This window comes from Neodiprion fabricii, chromosome 5 (genome assembly GCF_021155785.1).
Source record: "Neodiprion fabricii isolate iyNeoFabr1 chromosome 5, iyNeoFabr1.1, whole genome shotgun sequence".
Taxonomy (NCBI): Eukaryota; Metazoa; Arthropoda; class Insecta; order Hymenoptera; family Diprionidae; genus Neodiprion; species Neodiprion fabricii.
This window is the reverse complement of record NC_060243.1, coordinates 18,571,984-18,594,409: the sequence shown is the minus strand read 5'-3', so window position 1 is coordinate 18,594,409 and position 22,426 is coordinate 18,571,984. Positions and strand designations below refer to the sequence as shown.

The 22,426-nt window shown below is 36.1% G+C and overlaps 3 protein-coding genes across 10 annotated transcripts in view; 1 reads left to right on the top strand and 2 right to left on the bottom strand.

The window, feature by feature from the left end:
* The first annotated feature begins 804 nt into the window (after positions 1-804).
* The window catches only part of LOC124183476 (protein argonaute-2), a 34,841-nt gene continuing 13,219 nt past the window's right edge, over positions 805-22,426 (top strand). Inside the window, exons 1-3 of one of the 8 annotated variants that reach the window (XM_046572019.1) lie at positions 805-1,268; positions 6,176-6,291; positions 15,772-15,888. In XM_046572019.1, coding sequence (XP_046427975.1) covers positions 15,777-15,888 — 112 coding nt within the window. In that variant the 5' untranslated portion in view covers positions 805-1,268; positions 6,176-6,291; positions 15,772-15,776. Of the gene's footprint in view, positions 1,275-6,175; positions 6,292-15,771; positions 15,889-19,467; positions 19,815-22,426 lie in introns of those variants that run through there. The other 7 variants (XM_046572020.1, XM_046572023.1, XM_046572025.1 and 4 more) reach the window with 7 other exon arrangements.
* Positions 13,558-14,828, bottom strand: LOC124183479. The gene has a single exon (XM_046572031.1). The coding sequence runs from the start codon at positions 14,826-14,828 to the stop codon at positions 14,634-14,636; it is 195 nt and encodes a 64-aa protein (XP_046427987.1). The 3' UTR covers positions 13,558-14,633.
* Positions 14,806-17,684, bottom strand: LOC124183478 (39S ribosomal protein L53, mitochondrial). The gene is made up of 3 exons (XM_046572030.1): positions 17,432-17,684; positions 15,490-15,602; positions 14,806-15,358 (listed from the first exon to the last, which is right to left on the bottom strand). The coding sequence occupies exons 1-3, from the start codon at positions 17,575-17,577 to the stop codon at positions 15,213-15,215; spliced, it is 405 nt and encodes a 134-aa protein (XP_046427986.1). The 5' UTR covers positions 17,578-17,684; the 3' UTR covers positions 14,806-15,212.

Genomic DNA, 22,426 nt, shown 5'->3' with positions numbered 1-22,426 from the left:
ACAGATTTTGCGGCGCACTAGCGCCTGATAGGATATCACAGTAATCGATATAGAACGTTGATGTTGCTAGCAAGAAGAAAGTAGCGTATTTCAACGTTCCCTCTCGCGGGTTGACACGTTTATTGCCGTTTCAATACTTCCCCGATAATGTAAATTTCACGCGAATTACACTGCGATCGGAAGAGGTTATGATGATGAAATTTGCAGATCAAACGATTTCAGTAACACAGAAAGTGAAGAAAAACTAAACGGCCTATATATAAGACTGCAAAACAGCGACGGTATGTTACTAGCCTCGGTGCAATTGCAAGGGGAGAAGAGCGAAACGGTGTCAGGTGAAGTTTGCCTGGTTAATTTACAACCGATTCTGATTGGCCGACAGATTATATGCATCGTTCAGGAACGAGCGAAAATCGGGTAGACCCGTGATTTGTTAATTATGCAACGAAGCCGTGAACGGTCAACGAGCCAAATTACCGTTTCGAAATCGAACAGAAAAACGCGGCAACTAATTTTTCATTCGATTTTTTCTCTGCGCGGGGAAAAATAGGTTAGAAAACGATCCCAATGATCGTTTGGTAAATCAAACGATTCGAAGGCGCGAAAAAGACAAGCGTTGGTTCAAAATTCGAATAAATTGGAGCGGGAGTCGAAAGCGATGAAAAAGGTGAAACTAGAGGGGCAGAATAGCGGTGCGGAAACGGTTACATTTTCAAATGAAAATGTAGAAGGAGAGTAACGGTTAATAGCGCGTTATTGCCCATTGCCCCTGTTTATTTTGCCGTCCCTGAGGTTTGCGATGGCCGCGCGCGACTTGGTCATGCGCATCTCGGATCAGAATCGAACAAGTAGTGGGGATTAAGCCTGACCGCCTGAAAGAATGCATTGCGAATGTCGCGAAAGCTCTTACAAACTTGTTAACCGGGAACGTATCTACTTGCTGGCGGTTGTACGATATATAATATAATACGCTGTTGTGGCTGTACCTCCCCGAAAATAGGGTGAGAGGGGGGGAAAAAAATACGGCAACAAACCATCAGGATCAACAACAACAACAAAAACCACGAGAAACCGCGAGACGTTTACATCGAGATCGTATGTTTTTCCTGCTAATCAAAAACCGTAAAAGTATAAATCGTATGTAACATTTTAATTATCACTAAAACAGTGATGAACAATTACTCAAGAAAATAAACTACGTGTCATTGTTTATCGAGTGCGGCGGGATCGACGGCACTGGATCGTAACATCATTGTTATGACAGCAACGTGAGTGTTAGTAAAAATGGCAACCTTGACACTTGGGTTAGTCGGCGGCGGTTGTCGCTTTTTGGCGGCTGGTGGGGTATCCCTGTATTTAGACTCGTTTCACCCCAAATCCTACCCCCCGTTCGTTTTCTTTTCTCCTCATTCTTATACCCTGACAATAGAAAAAAACACCTGACGTGTCATCGGATTAAATACAAATGAAACTGAAAAACCAAGATTAAAAAAAAAAAGAAAACGGCCATGAATCAAAAAATTGACTAGAGCTTATAAGCGGAAAAAAATCATCAGGATTATTTATATAATACAGCAAATAATTATGACACGGTAAAACATCACTTCATCCTATATACATATACATATATATACACAAGAGACTCAGTAGAGCCCGCGCCAAGTATTTTTCGTACGTTCTCGTTTTACCTCCCATTACTGCACAATATTCGTTATGAAATAATAATTACCTTCAGTGTTCATCATCACCGTTATAATCACGATTATCCCAATGGATGGTAGCGTCTCTATTTCAGATTTAAACAGTCCTTGGTCATATTTCCTTTTCTTAATCTTTATTTCTCTTTCTCTCTCTCTCTCTCTCACTCTCGCTCGCTATTTCTTGCTCGTTCTCAACCCTTCCTCCACCCCTAACCTAACCTAACCTAACTCCCCCCCCTCCCCCTCCTCCTGCAACAAATCAAGGGCAACTTCACCTTGGACAAAATCAAGCATTTTGGCATTGACCTTGAATTGTTCCTCCGTTAACGATAAATTTCCTTATACGTGTAATGCAGACGATATGCGATGGCGATGATCGCAATGATGACAGCAACGATGATAATAACAATGATAATTTCAACGATATGTGCGTAGATTCATATCATGGTTATTATACATACCTATGTGAAAATCGCGACAAGGAATTATGCGTGTAATTGTAGAGCCCAATGAAACTGAGCTGGCTCGTTTCGTGTCGAATCACAGTGATGATGTTGGTGATTAATAAAATCGTGGATCAAATGTAGCCCGTTCCATTTTTGAACAGTTCGGATTTGATAACAAATGAACGAAAATTACCTATCACACGGCGTATTCTTCTCGTTCATGTCATCCGATATATTTGAGATTTCGAATCAATCAGTGGGTTTTGGATGAGTGATAGACACGCGTTAAAAAGTGTTGAATGTGCTTGATTTTGCATAAAAATGTATTATCTTCGTGCGATTTGAAATTGTGCAATTTAAGAGAAAAAGTTTTTTTCTGCCCTATCGAAAAACTGTAAAATTTGTGACTTAATTAGCGAAATTGATATTGCATATCAACTGTCATTACTTCTTAGTGATTTCAACTATGCAATCTTTGAAACTGACCCGCGGTTCTTTCCGAATGAGTGAAAAAACGACATAAAAAGGCAGTATTATGGATGGCGTATCCTTGTAAAAATGTAGGAAAAATTAATACAGACTGTCTTTTTCGGGGATGTGAACGGTTTTTGTTGTATTCGAAATGTATCCGGAATGTTGTTGTACAATTACACAAATGTAAGTACACAAATACAAATAGAATCGTATTTAACGATTGGTCATTTTTACCAGGGATAGAAAGTAATCATCGTTTTTCTGTTTTGAAGTCTGGCAAATTTCGAATCGATCAATACATTTCGAATAAACATAAAATTGAGTCAATTTGATTAATTACTAACTCAAGACAAATCCTCTTCCTGCCATGATCCCGAATACATGATTTTAAAAGTTGACTGCTTACTTCGAACAAGCGAGGAGACGAATGTAAAAAGCAAAATAGTCTCGATTTCGCAGCGGAAGAAATTCTTTCCCTCGAATCTAACGTCAATAAAATTAAAAATTGAGCGATCCGTTTCGAACAAGTGAAAAAACCAATACACAAAGATCGAGTATAAGGCTGACGTATTTTTCACACCAAACGACTTCTTTTTATTCAATTAATCCGAGATCTTAAAAATTTCCAAACTGATCGAGCGTTATCATCCAATTTTCAAGTAGTTATGATGTATTATAAACAACAATTCAGAAAGCAAGAAAATTCATAGATTTGTGTAATGTGGATCCCAATAATCGCATTGAATTTCAATAATTGCATCAAATTACGTGATCATTTCAATACCTAAAATTCTTTTTGCATATTGCAGACACGGTGCGTAGATTACGTACATAAAATGTAAACATACAACATACAACAGGCGTGTCAATGCAGGTCATTATGTATTCGTACTTTTTACCGCAGCTGTTGCAACTACGTCGGTTGTACATTAGAATAACATTATTATTATTATTATTTTACCTTTCATTATTACTCATCAGAAAACTAAAGAGTAAAGTGAAGTCAATTTTGAATGTCGAAAGAAATTCTATTTTCGTAATACATGCCTCTGTACAAGTAAGCAGTCAAAAATTAGGTGCTTGGATTACACAATGGGATGAATACAAAGAAAAGACAGTACATACATATATACGGTTAAGGGGTGCCCTGGTCGATTTCGACGGTGGAGTATATATATCGCCAAATATCGAAGCCCACACATCTCAAACGCGAAAACGCTTATTTCTGTGTGAAATGATGATGAGTTCGCATGTTTTTGTTTAGAATTGCGTATAGAATGGGGCTGTTAAGCCGTTTTTTGCAATACCCTGTCGAAAATGTACATCTGATAAATATTAAGATGTTACGACCGAAATCAACATGTAATTTAGTATTCATTGTAAATTTTATCCACGTTGATTACAATCATTTTATTCGTTCTTCCTTTGTTCAATCCCATACGACATAAAAAATGAAGTTTGGTTCCGAAGGCGTCTTATATGTAGTATCGAGTTAGGCCATAAAACTTTTTCGAGATCTCAGTGTCATAATTCGGCAAGTATAACTCTACTTCCGTTTTTTATGATCTACGCTTTCTCCGTAATCATCGACATTTCATAGTACTATAGCATCGGCATCAAGATCAGTTTCAGCGTAATCGTCCTCACACGGTATATCTGGTTCATTGTATAAATAAACGACAATAAGCAAATGCAAAAATAGCACCTTTAATCATTTTTACAAGCATACGTACGTACAACACAGAACGTAAATAGATATTACAAGAAACAAGTAGATATACTTCACATCCAATCCTGCTATCTTTGTGCGCCGACATACACATGCAAAATGCAAATGCGTACATATACGCGTACAGTAATGTTCATTAGTGCCTTGGGCTTCCGGCTAAATTGTTTTCGGTCCGAAACAAAATGCGAGTTCTATTCTATACGAGTTACGCATGTGACAATGGCTCCCAATTTCTCACGTCGGCTGCATCGCCAGTCATTATCACACAAGTCGTATAGAGTCGAGCTCGCATTTTGTTTCCTACCAAAAACAAGTTAGCCGGAATCCCAAGGCACTAACGAACATTACTGTACGTACATGCATGCTTAGGTTAGGTTAAGATTACACGCCGATGCGCGCCTTCCCCACTCTTCTTTGCCGAGAGTTTCGTTTAAACCGGGCCGCAGGCACAAAATCCGCAGGGAAAAATCAACCGAGTATACACCGCGGTTAATACTTGTTTCCAACATCCAGACGCCGAAGGCACTATTTTATTTTACGTACCGAAATGTTCACCCACACACGCAGCGTATGAACACGGAGAAAGTAGTCCCCGCGCGTATGTATATCCTCCCATAAAACATACCTCCTCTATCTTCCAGCAAGAGGTTTTGTCGTGCTTGCGGAACGAAGCAGGAGAGAAGGCACGAATCGCCGCAATCCAACGACTTATTGCACGTAGATTATGCATACATGTACAATGTGCATGATATAATATCTGTACCATTTCACACACAATCTTGACAAGCATTTCCAATTGGCTTCTGCATTAACGCGAGTCGGTGGAATGCAACGGCTCTATCCGCTCATTTTGTGCCTGTGCACGTATTGTATATTTGTGTAAATACATTTATTTATAAACATCAGAGGGTTTTGGGATCCTGGATTTTTTTTTCTTGTGCTTTTTCTTCCTCTCTGTTCTACCGTTTTACCGATTCCAAGAATCGAAAATCACTTTTCATGTCTTTTAAGCGATCATTAATTCGACATCTTTCATTTGCTATGTTCGATATTTTAATATGTACGTGATCGAAAGTCCTGTCCATAACAACGAATCCCATCACACTTCGATACCAAGTGAAAAGAAATACGCCGTCGTTAAAAAATGGCGTTACGAGGTCTTTTGGCTTTCCGCATGTGATGTCCTTTAGACGACTAACGTAAGTTGTCTTCATTAAACGCCTTTACACCGTCTTTTGGATACCAAGGTGATATTTTTGTTCTGTCATGTGATACTTTTATAACGACTTAGAGTCGTTTTGTTGGATTCCAACGTACAACCGTCTTTTAAAACGTCACGAAGAACCTTCGAACCCCGGGAATTTACTTTCTGTTCGTATCAGTGATAATTCAATAATGAATTATTTGTCACCGAGATCTACGTACCATCACAGCGACAAATCATACAATCCGCATTGCATATTTGAGAAAAACGTTGTATTATACGCTATGTGAGGATGTCGTTTTATCATTATACTCGCGGGATTCGTTATACCCAAGGACCAAAATGAAAATTATAAATACACTGCAATCTTCTATTTGTAGTCCGAGCATTTATACGTAATACACTGTATAAATATATAATTATCACCGGGCAACAGTTGTATTACAATGTATACATATATAATTCATTTATACAATATGCCCTGATTAGCAACAATGCTGCAATAACTCGTTCTACCTCTCATTCCATCCATTCGAACCCCCCGCCGACCGACTCGTAGTTAATTGTCCGAACTCTTTTCTCGTACTCGTGAATCAGCAATTACATAATAATTATTTGGCAGGAGTCCCATCGTCCTGTGATACGATACGATAGTACCATCGCTATACGACCACCGTTACTATACTGCAGCTATTACGTTTGAAATACCATATACAGTTGAAAACGTATAGGAAAGGGGTGAGTAACTGTTTATCTCTCGCTCATTATTATTATGTGTTCTCAATGTTTGTACATTATACATTTATTTCTGTACTGCGATAGCGATGTATGTACGTAATTGTACGTGCAGATAAATTTTTTCACATGTGGGCAGATCTATGCAGCAGTTCACATGCATACAGCACGTATGAGGCGTTCTCCGCCAACTCGGCCATTTTTTTTATCCTCTCCGGTCTGTTTCATAATTGATTATATAGTAGTACTACTTAAAGGTACTCCCTGTAAATTTTTTCAGATTTTTTAAATTACTAGTTTCGGAAATGTTTTTTTTTTTTTTAAACCCGTATATCACGGAAAATTGAAGTATATGTTATATTTTTGATGGCTATTTTCAAAAAGGCAATTCTCAGCTAAAAAAATTACATAATTTTCTTTTCTTCTAATGCGACGCCTTTGATTTCGCCATAAATTTGACAGGGTATTTGGCAGTGTATTGGCAACGTATAAAACAATTGGCATCGTGGAGCTCGACATTTTTGCCGAGTAGAAAAAATATTTGACCCGAGAAAGGTGAATTAAGGTACATGTGAGACAATTTCATTTAAAGATTTCTATTTCACATTACATTTTACCTCGGTAGTTTTAGTGCTAAATAGTTCATGGAAAAGAAGAAGTCAAATGTACCTTAAGGGGGGAAACCGGTTTATGAGGTCGAAATTTTGCTGTTTTTCATGATTTTTTTTAACCAGCAAGGAATAATCACAAATTGTTTAAACTTGGAGGATATTTTATTTATATTTTCAAGTACACTTTAAAATTTTTTCAAACGATTTCCGCCGGAAATAGTGGAGTTACCGCGTGCAGTCCACGGGCGATTGCCATCCGAGCATTTGGCTGGCGTACATCCCTGACGTCGCAATTTTTATCTGTAATCATCAGGATTTTTTTTTTTCATTAAAAACATATTTTCTAAGAATATGAACCTAATTTTGATCAAACAAATTGAAAATTTCATGTTTTTGAGGTGTTTGAACACAATGTCATGTTTTTATACTACATTTTTTCATCTTTCTTGCATAAAAACATATATTTTTAATAACAATATAATCCCCGAATTTGGTTCATGTTACGTGGAATTGAATAAAGAATATCTACACCAAATTTCAGAACGATTGATCAATAACTTTTTTAGCTAGAATGTACGCTAGTCGAAAAAAAGTCGTTTCGAGAAAAACGCGTTTGAAATAAAATGTAGCGAAAACGAGAAATTCAAGTCAGTAATTAATTATAAAAAATGCTCACCGGTTAATCAGCTATTCCAGCACCATATAGCAATCCCTCTTCTTGCTCATACGCGTCATTCTATTATTCAATAGCACAGCGGTATTGAGGCAGGTAGTTGGAAAAGAAGGGCCTGGGCGACCGCTCCGTTATATTTACCCTGCGCTTCTTCACAGAACCGAAGGGCGGTCACTTAAGTGCTCATTGCATTCGAACTAATGGGAATTTTGCTTTGAAATTTTGACCACATATTCTTGAATAGTTATACTAACGGTTCATGCAATAAAAAAAAGACGATTTTTCGATCGGTCTAAACTGATTTCCCTCCTTAATTTACCTTTCTCGGTAAAATATTTATTCTACTCGAGAAGAATAGCGAGTTCCACGATCCCAGTTATTCTACGTTTCCAATACACTGCCAAATACCCTGTAAAATTTATAGCGAAATCAAAGGTTTCGCATTGAAAGAAAAAAAATATTTCCGTTGTTTTCGCTAAAATAGCCTTTTAGATACCATCAAAAGTATGATGTATATTGCATGAAATAGTTCATGGAAAAACACAGCTTTTTTATATTAACATTTTTTTTGTCACACTTCAACTTTCCATGATATATCCATGAAAAAATTCACAGGGCTACCTTTGAGTAGTACTACCGCATATAACCAATTATGAAACAGATCCGAGAGTATAGAAAAAAAAAGTGGTTGAGTTGGTGTAGAAATGCTCGCGGTATATTTTATTTGCGGGGTCAATACTATTTGTTATCATTATCATTGTTTGATTTATTTCTCCCTAAGAAAACTATTATTACAGTTTATAGAATGATTGAAAAAGTATGCGTGACAAACAACGTTTGTAATTTCATGTAAACAGTTGAATTCGAATATCGTGACAAATATCACAGTCGATTTAACGTCTCTCTATCTGTTCGCAATCAATCGAATGTATGTACAATATCTTGCGCAGATAAGTAGATTGTGCAGATGTTGGACTACGATATCAAATGTGTCATCTAGATAAGCTGATCACATACATAATGCAAATGTTTGTAGAAAATTGAGGCATACTTCACAGTTCTCTTATATAGGCAGTTCTGAAAATAAACATTCATGTCAATTTTAACGTAGTATTTGACCCGAAAAAGATAATTAGTGTTACACATGCCTTGAACTCCGATAAACAATCATATTTACCGTTAGATGAATTTTCCGTTATTTGACTATTCTGGGAAAATTACCCTTGTACCGTATATATATAGTTATATACCGACAATATTTTGGAAAATTGAAAGTCAACTGCGCATGCGCGAACCCTAACGGTTGTTCGTGAATGCTGTCCATCCCGAATTTTCCGCTGTCAAACTGTTTTTGGCGGCGATGTAGTTGACACGAATTTTCGGGGTTGCAATCTCAAATAATTGAGTTAGTGACTCGGAAAGGTTTGGGAAGCATTTGTTATTGGACCGGAAAGTCGATTCAGGATTTAAGGTGAAATCCGTTTATTCAAAATTCTCGATTTAGACTTTTAGAAACAATGACGTGTAACCTTTAATAGCGAAATATCGGCATCCTCTAGTCATGTGCCGAACCTCGCTAGTGTAAGAAGTGAAATTAGAAAGTTTGTTGAAGTGGGAGGGGTAAATAATTATTGGAGTACATAATATGAAGTTAAATGAAATGATGTTCATTTTGCGTGATGTTTAAATCTTAACAGTATATTTTATATAAATATTACTATGACAGTGCAGCAATGTCATATACTGAAGAAAATGATTTCATTGCTGATACCGGTATGTAATACATATAAAGTGTGATTAATATTCTCTAACCAATGCAATGACGTATTTATTAGTCTTCGTTTCAAAATACATATGCCATTTCTCGTAAAGTTATATGTTCAATGTTTGCGTCTCACTCTGAGGATGATTCAGTCACCGATAGCGTGTAAAATGAGATGCCTGCAGTAACTAGTAAACACTAATTATACGTGCTCAAGACCTCGATACGGAAAACGCTACCGAAGAGTTCAAGGTAAATCTGGTATCTTAGTGTTACTATAATTCACTAAAGTTCCTTGACATCACTTACGTAGGTTATTTTTGCACACCATGCAAAATTGTGGCATGATAGTCACGCGAGTGTCGATAGATTTTATGAAACGGTTCAACGCTACGCTCACTGCTTGAAAGATAGTATAGACGTATAGTGTAGATCAGACCAACAGATTATGATCGTTTTCGTGGAAAAGAAAAGGAATAGTTCCGATAAAGACATTCGAAGCAAACTCGCATTTGCACTGTAACAAAGATTTGACATCAAATTTAAAATCATGAAATCCTCAATTGTTAGTTGGATGATAACACCATGAGAAGTCAATGTTTTTCACTGTCATTCAATTACCTTGTTAATGATCAGCAACTGCAGTATCAAAATTGTTGCAACCGTGATAAGTTGTTCCATTAACATTTTAGAACACGATGGATGAGGGTTTGGATAATGATAATTGAAAGGGTGCGTAATTTCCCGTTACATTATATATTATGTATATTACGTGGATATCAACATATACTTTATTTCGTAAACAAGATATGTTATCGATCGTACTGAACGATTGAGAGGTAATTTTTTTAACGTACGAATGATATCGCGGTGCAGACGTGACGTAAATCTCTTCAATTACCTGAACAATACTGCGAAAACGTAAATCACCGTACAAGTACGTTAATATATATGTATATTAGGGTGGCCCTTAGTATGGGTCAAAAAAAAAAAAATTGATCGCGCCGCCCTCCAAAACGTTTCCAAATGATGAAAAAAAATCTACGCGAAGTTCCACCTATGCCCGTTAAGAGGAAGACGTGGCTGTAAGCATGAACTTAAATTTAATTATCAATTTTTTTTCATCATTGGAGAAATTTTGATCTTTTAAATCTAGTTTATGAGTCCATTTTTTACTTAACTTTCCGAAGCTATTGTATATTGGTATTCAATATACAGATGAAATAATAAGGTCCTCCATACTAGATTTGATGAGAGTTCAGTTCTACCATCCTATTATTTTGAAACAATAATTCGATTTAGATGCTGTTGAACGTTTTTAATCACAACAAAATCAATCATAATCAATCAAAACATAATATTTAAAAAATGTACACATAAGATATCGATACTAGTTCGTTCAGTATCGATTCGATATAAATAAAATTATTGTAATATGCAATCTTTTGAGATATTTCTGTGTTATAAATAAATAAATTCGTACTGAACGAACTAGTATCGATATCTTATGTGTACGTTTTTTAAATATTATATATATATGGTGCTATAATTTACGCCACCAAGGAGCGACTCTTCGCCTAGAATAAACCAGCGTTTATTTTAGTACATTTCATTCATATATGTCCCCATGAGAAGACAATTTTTTGTTATTAATAAATTTGCACCAATACTGCGGAGAGGAAATGAATTAAAATAAATACAGATAACACCAAAGAATGTGTAACGTAATTATTATTACGAAAATTTTTTCGATTGCTCTCTCGTTTCATTTTTTTAAATCACCGGAAGATGGTATGCTTACAAAAATTTTCCAATCACCTTTACGGCTCGCCCCCCCCCCCTCCCTCTTTCTATGGGCGGAGCTTCTCATTGACATCAGAATTGCTCAAGTATTAATTGTTATACTTATATTTATATGGTACACGATTCTGGAGCCGAATAAGACCTTTCAATATTCAACACTAGGTAAATTAGAAACTTTTTTTAACAACTGTACTTAACCTAGGATTCAATCTCAATTACTGAATTCTCCATTTTTTTCGTTCTTGTGCCCGCATCGAAAGTGGAATGATAGTTAAAATATTCTTGCCGCCAGTCAGATTGGTCTAAAATATTGCTTGGTACTTGGTGAACACTTCAAATTATGATACAGCCGAATTAGGATTCGAAACGTATGAATGGCAGTTATGTTGACGTGTTTCAATCACCATTTTGATCGGTGCAACTGTAACGTAGGTTAAATACGATAAAATATTTTCTACTTACTTTAGTCGCAAGATATTGCGCAAAGCACTATCAATTTTAACATCGTGCTAAGGTACGGACAAATTATACAACGTACGGTTTCCGGTCTATTATTACACCTTGAAGGATAATGGAAAATTACTGAAAACGATGTATTTTTATCAACAGTGGTGTATGCACAGATTCACAGATCACTTCATAACTTGAGCAACGCGACATTTCCGAGATTTACATCATCCTCTTCATCATCATCAGTGTCTCTGTATCGGCATATCATGGAAGATTCATCCTCATCTTTACACACTGCTCATCCACATCTCCGAGGTTCTCTTCACAGGGTTCGCACGTTTTTTGAAACCCGAAATTCCCTGACTTTTCCAGGTGTTCCAGCTTGAAAATAGGATTTTTTTCAGTAACCTTCCAAGAAATATTCCGCTGATTAATGACAATTTTTTTCGCATATTAATACTAATACCTTCAATATTATCTAGTAATTAATTTACTGTCCGACTACTAATTTACAAACAACAGCCAGCAATTTTCAGTAAGATAAAAAAACGAAAGGAAGTTTAATAGCAAGTAATGTACGTATAAAAGAACGAGTTTATTTCCTCAAGAAACTTAAAATTCCAGTCTTATTTTCGAAATTCCCTGACTTTTCCCTGCTGTAAGAAACTCCCCGAGTTTTCCCGGTTTTCCGGGTTTTCCCTGTGCGTACGAACCCTGCTTCATCTTCAGCATCAACAGCGTACCTGCATAATTGTGAGACTATCATCTTCATGTTCATCCGCATCGACGCGGAACAATTTAATAAACATATGTGTATTTACCATATAAATACCTAAATAATAATCTATAAAGCAAAAAATGAGAACGCGAATTGTCGACGAGATTTTATTTAATAATATATGCGCGCAGTACATCGACGCGATAAAAGTTATTTAACCGGAATTCACCGAGCACGGAAATCTGCCGTGGTTCACCACACAGATTATACGGTATATTCTGACGTACGATAACGGACTGCGGAATTTTTTATTTATTTATTGTTTTCTTCTTTTCATAAATAAAACTTCCATCATCACCTCTTTGGAACTTCTGTTATAATATGTGCAGTGCTCACGATAAAATGTAGCTGAGTTGCTGTTTAGTGTTTTATTTCAAGTTTTAGAGTTTATAGTATACTGCATTCGTAATGTGAAAAATAGCACTTACCAAAAGAGAACGACAGTCGCGATGTTTTTTACCGTCACGAAGATGCGGTTAGTTTTATAAGTCGCTGTTTGTTCCAAACGAAAATTGAGCTACTTCAAATCATTTCTCTGCGAAGACTTACCAGTTATACCAGTCTTATATCCGTCACACAGTGATCATGGTTCTGTCCACTGCAAATATACCGTGAGTGAAATGCGCAATTTTTGCAATTTCGGTCTGCTTCAAGGCTAGTAAAATTCCTTCACTGCAGACATTTTGTAGTGTTGAAAATTCCTTACCGGCCATTTTGATTTAAAAAAATATGTCGTCTAAAAATGTTCTACGCAACAATTTTGATAGTAGGAAAATAGTATGATAAACCTGACTGCAATATTTTTGTATAACATTTGTTCGATGTTGAAAAAATCATCATGTGCAAATTTTTTTTACAGCTTTTAAATGTTTGTCAGCGTTTTGTGCTATGGATTGTCGGAAATATTTTTCTGAATTCATGCACGAGCGACAAAATGCTTAACATTTTCTTTGACACGTGATAAAACGATAAAATACATCTTGGCAAAGCTTGGGCGAATTCGATTCGAAAACACTTCTACTTTCTAAATTTCTGGAACCTGGATAATGTGGTATTTGTTGTAAATTTATAAAATCAGTGAACATGGTTATAAAAAATTCTAAATTCAAATACAGCACTCGATATATTATGGAGAGGATAAGGGGAAGATATGACGATTATATATTTACCGAAATAAATGAACCTGTTCGAATCCATTGATAGTAGTTAACATTTATTCAATAAAAACAACAGAATCCACACAATATAAGGGTATTTTATGTCGATTAGTTTATCACAATGATAAACAGGTAATCGGGACGAGAAAATTGAAAAATTGATGTATTGTTGTTACTGCAGAGAAATGCGTTTGTCATTAAATCACTTACTCATTTAAAACGACGAAAAGGGATGAAACTTGTCGTTTAGCGAGTAGAAATTCTTGTGTTTGAAGGTGAAAAATTTCTGCCGCATTGTAAAGACGAAATTGAATATACGCTCTGTCAATTCACGCCGGTACCTTAGTACGGACCAATAAATCATGTAGTGTGTTATTTTATTTTTTAAATTTAGGACTAGAATAATGTTTGAGAATCACGGTGTAACTCAAATATAAACAGAGTTACCAATCACAAGAGGTATAAATAATATAAATATATGCATGTCGAAATGACACTCTTTTCACTAAAGTTAGTCAAAGTGACTTCGATTGTTTTATTTTTTATGAGACTGCAAAGCCTTATTTTTTCGAAAATAAGTACAAGTTTTCAATACCTTTTATTTTATTCGAAATCATTTCTCATAGATAAACAATTACGTGGCAAAACTTTTTCATAGCATCAATTTGTGGAATTCAGTGTTATTTCATTTCATCGTAAAGCAAAAAATAAAATCGAAAAATATCGAAAAACAATTGATTTGAGTCAGAATGACAACAATGAATAATGGTAATTAAATCGTCGGAAAACTTGTAGAGGATGCAACATTGTTTGAGACATGAAGAAATTAGAACTTAATCATTTCGTAAACTGGAGGAAGACGATTAAAATTTTTGAAATTTCCCACAAATATCGCCATGGCTGTTTTTATAGGATTTTATAGGATTAGGTGGTTCAAAATTGATTGAAAGTTCTGGAAAATCTGTGAAATTTCGGGAATTGAAGTATAATTTTTTCAATTACCAGCCTGACGACACGAATAAAAATTTTGGTGTATAGTATTATTTTCATCAATCAAGTCACTTCTTAAGCGTTAAAAATTAGTGAAAAGCCAGTTACGATGAAGGCAAACTTATTCGACCGGTTTCAGAGTAATGAATCTGGACAAAATAAAGGCTAGTACCAAGGTACCGGTAACAAAACATGCGACAAATATGTACCAAGTTTCCTCGTCAAAAACATCTGTAAATGCAGGCACCTGATTGTACAACGTGTCGATAAGTTTCATGTTGTAGTCTTTGTTGTTACTCCCTGAACGTCCGGCCATTTTCACCAGCGTTTGTTTCACTTTGGGTGGTACAAAAATTGAAAATTGAAAATTCGAGAACACTCGAAACGATTCAAACTGTAATTTACACCACTCCTGGACTTGACAGCGTAAATTTGGAAAACTTGAAGAAACAAGTAGATGAAGAAGAAGAAAAATATCGGATCGTGTGGAAAACGAAATAGGGATTTTTTTTTACTTACAAATGAATATTTTCTGTTCTGTTTTTAGTTTGTTTGTTTTTTCTTGTCCACACGTTTACTTTGTAATATTATAATATTTTCTAACTTTCTATTTACGTCTAATAATTACGTCCTATGTATGAACAAGAAGAGAAAGAATCGGATCAGATACAGACGGCAATTATTATAATGATAGGGTTATCTATCGCCGCTTCTTTTCTGATTTAGTTTTCAATTCAACGACCGGTTCTTCGACTGGCGCCTGACTGCTTATGTATTTGTTGAAGAGCTGCAGGAGCTCCAAAACCGTCAGATTCGAAGTTTTGAAAATGATGTTTTCTCCGCTGTCTGTAACCAAGAATGAAAAATTGATAATCATCGAAGGTGATAGTTTGAGGATCGGGCAAATTTCAGAATCATTATTTCATCTTCTCTATCTTTTCTGGAATAAAAATTAATAAACAAGACACGCTACTCACTCAGATTGAAGGTGACAGACGGTTCAGAGCGATCGCATAGTACTTGAGCTTTCACACGACAGTTTGGATTAGTGTTTGCGATTTTTGGCCCAGTCAGGTAATACATTAACGATCTGTATGAAACAAAAAAGAGGTATAAACTTTACAATTTGCATTTCATCTCCGATAAACATTTCGAAGAAAAGATTGAAAGATGTATAGAAAAGCGATTTGTATGTATGCGTGATTGTTGTATGTAATAAAAATAATATAAAATGCTCATTTTCTCAAATTTTGTTACAGACAAAATGGCACAAATGGAACAGCAGCTACCGATACAGGTGCCGGACTTAAGCACCCTACGGATTACAACCGCAGTCTCGATGCTAGGAAAGGCTTACGGATGCGGTCAATGCAGCGGTGAGTTGAAAAATTATTTAATTTTCTCTTTTACTCTTCAAAGAAAATCTAATTTTCTTTCTGCAAATCTGAAACTCTGATCACCTTTCACGGGGATGAGAATATTTTGATGCAAAAAATTGTCGTATCTGATGCTAAACAATTTTCATCATGATCATCATCACAAAGTTTTTATTTTCTTTTGACCAATTCTAACCCTTGGAATTGATTTTTTATTCAAGTAATTTACTTACCAAAAATTTAGTAACGATTGAGTTATCAGAAATGCCAGATGTGTTTTGCTAATCAAAAAATATCAAGCGGTAATTAAGCTTTCTAAAATAATTTATTTCTTTGTTGATTCACATGTTTCTTTATAATACAGAGGTGTAGATAAACATTTAATCGATATGTAAATACAGACCATAAAGGTGCATATGTAATAAAGTATAAACAAGAGTAAAGTATTTATATATATGATTTGAACAGAAACTAAAAGTACATAAAGAAAAATAAAGAAAATTGACAAAACGATATAAGTTAACATGGATTAAAATAATGTGGAGGACTCGAAGAGAAGTATAACAATGTTTCTGTAGAACTGAGGAACCATTTGTTCGTATTTATTCTATTTTTGAATCTGACTCGAAAAAAATTTTCTGTTCGATTTCTAGTGTTTATCACAATTGATGCAGCAACGAAAAATTTCCAAACACCTCGATCGAAACTCTGCCCAAAACTACAGTTTCTAAACCCTATCATGCTCAGCACAAATTATACTCTCATAATTGAGTAATCTCTAAAAAGAAACATGTTCATTCAGTATCAAAATTGATAGCTACTGATTATATGTTCTACAACTTTACTTGTAATACTTCAATTCCTGTGTGAACACCGAAATATTGAAACGATACGGACGTTCGATTTTCAAGTACGAACACAGTGACGTCACTGCAATATTTTGTTCCAAAATAAAGGATTCGAAATTTGAAAATAGTTTACAACCAAGTCCGGATTTAATTGTCTGCACTAGAAATTGATGGGGCGGTGTAAGAAACGGGATGAAAAAAATAAATAAGATTCGTTTTCAGCGAGTGAAAATAGGTGTTAGATACGTGCGGTGAAAATTAGTCGGAAATCGTAATACCTGAAGGTATATTTCGTGAAATTTCGATTTCCGTGGTTAATTTTCAGAAATTGAAACTAGTCGAGTTACACCAATCAACTCCGGACGTCTACGTACTACCGTTCATCGGATTAGAGAAAATACTTAAACACTTCGATCACTGCCTGTATTGCAATACCGGTGTTAAAATAACGCCGCCTTCCCCCTCTTTTTTTTTTTTATACGCAGCGTATCTGTGTCGGGTTTAGAATTGTTTCGTTAACGTAAATCGGTATACCGTCGTCTGCTACAGTGATGATGTCAATGCGCATGCGTTTCAAGATGGCGGCGTCAATTAAACGTCACGTACTGACGTCGCGTCGCTGGTCACGTGCCAAGCACATTACACATGCGCGTCAGGCTATGCCATCCAGATCTTAAATATCGTCGACAACTAACCTCGTCGGTCCGGTTTTGCTGCCGAAAGGGTCAAACGAGATGGAGATCTTCTTTACAGGCTTCAAATTTACCCCCCTCAACTGTTTGCTCAACGCACTGTAGACACCGGCCGATCGCTTCACCGTACCGCTCAGCGGGATCGACATGTTGCTTGATTATGAGTCGTTCTTATATTCGTTAACCAAACGAAAAACAACAGTCTCGAACCCCTACTCGCAGACGACTTTCCGACTCGTACCTTATCGTACTATATACGACTACTTCAATCTTTCGAGTATCGACTGCAAAGCCACCATGTTCGTGGCACCGTCTATAAGAATTCGCGGTAAATTTTAATTCGTTATGGTCAGGAATGTAGGAAAAACAGTTCTGCAAACATATTCGAACAAAATGTCTTTTACTCTTTACATTTATTACATTTAGTATGTACGAAATGTATAAAATGGCCTACATGTATATTTTTCACACTGTTTGATACTCCTGACAATTCGCCAGGCTTTAGAACTTTATTCAAGAAATCTTGTTTCATTTTCAAACTTTCAAATTCATCCATTCGTACATGCGATGTGTCATAGATTGAACTCAACTACGTGTTGCATGGCAAAAATTATAATTTTCCAATGAATCCCTCAATCCTAGTTTAAATTGTAAGATTTTCTTGACAATTTTAAAGGCACTTTTTTCTAAAGAAAAATTGCGGTTAGAATCCTGTTTTCGTTGTTGGTTTAGAAGTTCAAGTAGAGTAAATGATTTGACATATTGCTTAAAATTTGCTTTACAGCTGTAATTCAGATTACTGACATTACCAACAATTCTTATTCCCTTGGTAACCGTAGCCTAGATCGTGATCGGTCCAGTCCTAAGGATCAACAGAATCCTCGAGTATTCGACGCAAACAGAAAAATATAAAGTCCTGCGTCGAATAATTCTTGTAGTAACGAATTTCAAACTTTGCAGAACAATAAACCGTACTTTTTCACTGGCAATCAAACAAAAAAAACAGACGATCTTCTCTTGACTCGAGTAAAAAGCTTAATCGACCACTCAAATTTGGCGCAGCGGGAACGGCGAGAAGTTGCCCACCCCTACCGTAGCTTCTTGTTAACGGCGAATTTTTCACAGCTCTAACTGACAGCTGCTGCCATCTAGTATTACGTTCTTATCAATTGTATTACGTTGGTAACGCTGGAATTCTCTTTGCAACCACTGAAATATATATAACTGGAATGCGCATCGGTATCCTAGCTGAAGTAAAAGCCTTCGGCGCACCGAGAGTGAAGCAAGAAAGGTGACCTCTCTCGCTCGCTCCATGTACAGCCATCAAAAAAGTAACACGACTCGATCACCTTGTCGTTCAGCGAATATCACAGTGGATAACATTTTTGATTCGACAGTGCAACCATGCGCAGTAGCTAATAGAAAAAAACAGATGGTCACTAGACCTTTGAGCTATCTCTCTCTACGCTACCCTCACCACTTTGGTGCGCTTTACTTTTACATCAATTTTTTGACACAAATTGACACCAAGTGATTTCATTGGTCAGATCCAACGAAATAGGACAATGAAATCACTTTGTGTCGTGTTGAGTCAGAAAATTGACGTAAAAGGAAAGTGCCTTATGTTCAGTAATTCCAACAGTATTTTCCACGCAACCACCATAGTCAGAGCTGCCAATGTCAAGTGCGAAAAATAACCACTTTCCATGATAAGCTGAACCCAATGTGTGTTCATATACACAGTTACCGATAGTTTACTTTTTCTTATTAAAATCATTACTGTACCATTCAAGCTCTATGTTCATTGTTTGTTTCCTTATTGTTTTTTCAGTTCAAATTCTGTTTTACCATTACTTTACGTACAAAAATTGAAAAAAAAAGAACAAAAAACGCGTATTTAATACATCTTGAAAGAAACTGTACATAATAATCGTTGAAATGACTGACCAAAAGTTCGTTTAGTTATTCATTGACTGAGAAGTTAACACACTGTTGAAATGTGAATTACAATAATAAATTTTGCATTAGTTGAAATAACTTTTCATGTATATATCTTGGTGCATATTAAGCGGCAAGAGGTTGCAGCAATATTCGTATTTTGTATCCGTCAGGTTTACAGCCTGGCGGCACTAGACAATTGATATAATAGTGACCAATAAGGTGCTTGCTGGTGTCAGCCATTGCTAAAGTAAGGTAGGGACTATCTGGCTCGCCTGGCCTCCGAGCAGTGTGGTGTTGGGCTGGGGGAAGTAGTGTCGTGTGGCCAAGTGGGTTTTGTGTTGTGAAAAACCAAAAAACAACTTTTTTTTATACTTAATTTATTAGTGATAATCGTCATTTCGCGTACCCGAATATCATCGTCCAAAAATGTATCCTGTAGGCCAGCGTGAGTATATTTACATTTAACGTTAGTGAAAAGAGAGCAAGACGAAAACGGAAGACTGTGAAAGGGAGCAAAAAAGAAACAGAGAAACTGAAAATGAGAAACAATAGAACCAACAGAGAGTAAAACTAAGGCAGAACAGAAACAATAACAAAAAGAAACTACGCTATTCGTTTGTTACACACGCTTACAGGGCACGCAGCGTTAGAGGCAGGCACGCACGCATGCACGCACGCTCGTCCGTCCGTTCGTCGTTCGTACGCACGTACTCGCCCCCCCCCCTCTGCCCACGTCTTCTAACTAACGAAAATAGGTCACAGCTTATTAAAAACTGAATAGGCGCGTACAATATCAAGGATAATTAAAATAGGGAGAGAGAGAGAGATAGCGGAAAAAATCGCCAGGATTAATATCACTGAGTATCCAAACTTCCTAGAGAGCGAACGGCGTCCGTGAAACTGGACGACGACTCATCAAGTGATTGGAGAATATGTACGGTTCTTCGTAACTAGTCGATTCACCTCGAGCCTCTTTGTTCACAGCTCCTGGCGTTTCTTCGGCTCGACGTAGCTGAGAATGATTTACGGCTTCATTTCATTTCGACGGTTTTCAGACACTCGGCATCGATAATTCCCTGTCGCATATTACACGCTGTTTCGCGTGACCTCGAATGAACCCGAGGTTCTAACTCTTCTATGTTTCGACACGCGGGCGAATACCTCTCCATAGGCTACCTAGCTGCTTGTTTCTTCGTTCGATCGTCGCTTGTTTAACGTTTGCCTAGCTGCGTTACGGTCAAACCAAGGGAAACACTTATAGAACAGTTATGCTTAATCTGCAAATCCTCTCGGTCAGCGGGGAACGGTTCCGCTTTATTTTCCAAGCGACTGGACGAAAATTTAAGGGGTGCTCTGGTCGATTTTGACGTGACATATATATCTCCAAATATAAAAGACGACATATCATACATTTTTAATTGATGCAGAAATAAAGGAATGGTATAAATTCTATGAATATACTTGTGCGATTTCATAAAAACTGCGATGAAACTGATGTTTTGAAAATTCAACGGCTGTGAAGTAATATTCTGAAACTCCAGGATGGAGCTTTTTCGTTTTATGTTTCGTTACGTTAACCTTGCTAACTTCAAACTTGTACGTTTTAACCCTGTACTACAATACTTTTCAGTAATAAAAGACCTGATAACCATGTTGATTATCCATGCAGTTATTATTACTACCTTATAAAAGCTGTTGAGTTACATAAATATTATATGTGATAGACACAAGTTAATAACAAATACAGACACACACACATACACAAATCTTGAACACAAATGGCGGGGCTCAATTGTTTTGTTTTCCTTCCTTTCATCTCCTTCCACGCGTAATGAAATACGGTAAATCAATAATTTCCTCTATCGAAATTCTAGCAATTTTATTGTCCAGCTCCTTTGGTGTATCAATGAAGTTCAAGCAGTATAAATTTGAATGAATCAATTGCGTGGTTACCGCATTGACTGACGGACTATCAAAAACAGCGAAGCCAATTCATTATATCTATGAGTCCACCTCGATCCAATAATAGCTGTGAGAAAGGGCATGCAAATAACTCAGAAACATGAAATCCGATAACCTCACGATCAAAAGCATTGTACATAATCAATATTATCAGAGATGATTTCAGAGAACTTGTATTCAAATGCTTTTGACAAAAAGACAAATGGTGTTTCTCACCAATGCATACCTCATTGTCGTGTAATTGGAATTCTGTTCATATTGTACGTTTGCTTACTGATCGATACGAAATAACTAAAGGGCTATTTTGGTTTAATCATTCTCAGATTTTCTATTCCTTCGAATATAGTGGTATAGAATAATAATTGCTAGGTTGTAACCAAATGTCATTCTGTTCGAGGTTGCAACATCTGTTGCTATTTTAATAACATGTATTCAAGCTGTTTAAAAAGAATTTGAGCTGTTCGACAATCGCATCGAATCTTTTCGAGATTTATTTAACTAACAATTGGCGTGAAATAATCAATTGGTTCTAATAACACAAATTTAGTTTGAAGCAGAAAGATTGTCGGAAAATCACATTTCAGCAATTGACATTTGATTTAGTTATTTGAAAACAACATCAAATCATTTTTTTAGTTCTTTGAACCCTCTATCTCATTCTTCTCAAAGTTCGACTCTAAGCTTTAAGCGTTATGACTAATTCTTCTTTTTGGTTCAACAATCAATGAGAATAAGAAAATTGAATACAGTTTTATTGTATCACCAAAGTAGATTCCCAAGAAATAACATCACAGACTCCAATATCAATTTTTACTAAATTTAGTCCTAGAATTTCACTCTGTGTTAATTTACAGCTATTCATGTATTTACATACTTTAAATTCTAATTAATTATGATTCTAATAACTAATTTATCTCGTACACACAATATTAGTATCGACATATTTTTATCAGAGACTATAGGTTGTTGCTCATTTATGTCTTACAATACAGTCATTCTCTTCTTCGATATGAATCTGGCTCAATTTATCACCAAATCTCAACATCAAATTAGAGCTTACATAAATATACGTACGCAGAGTTGAGAAGTTCACAG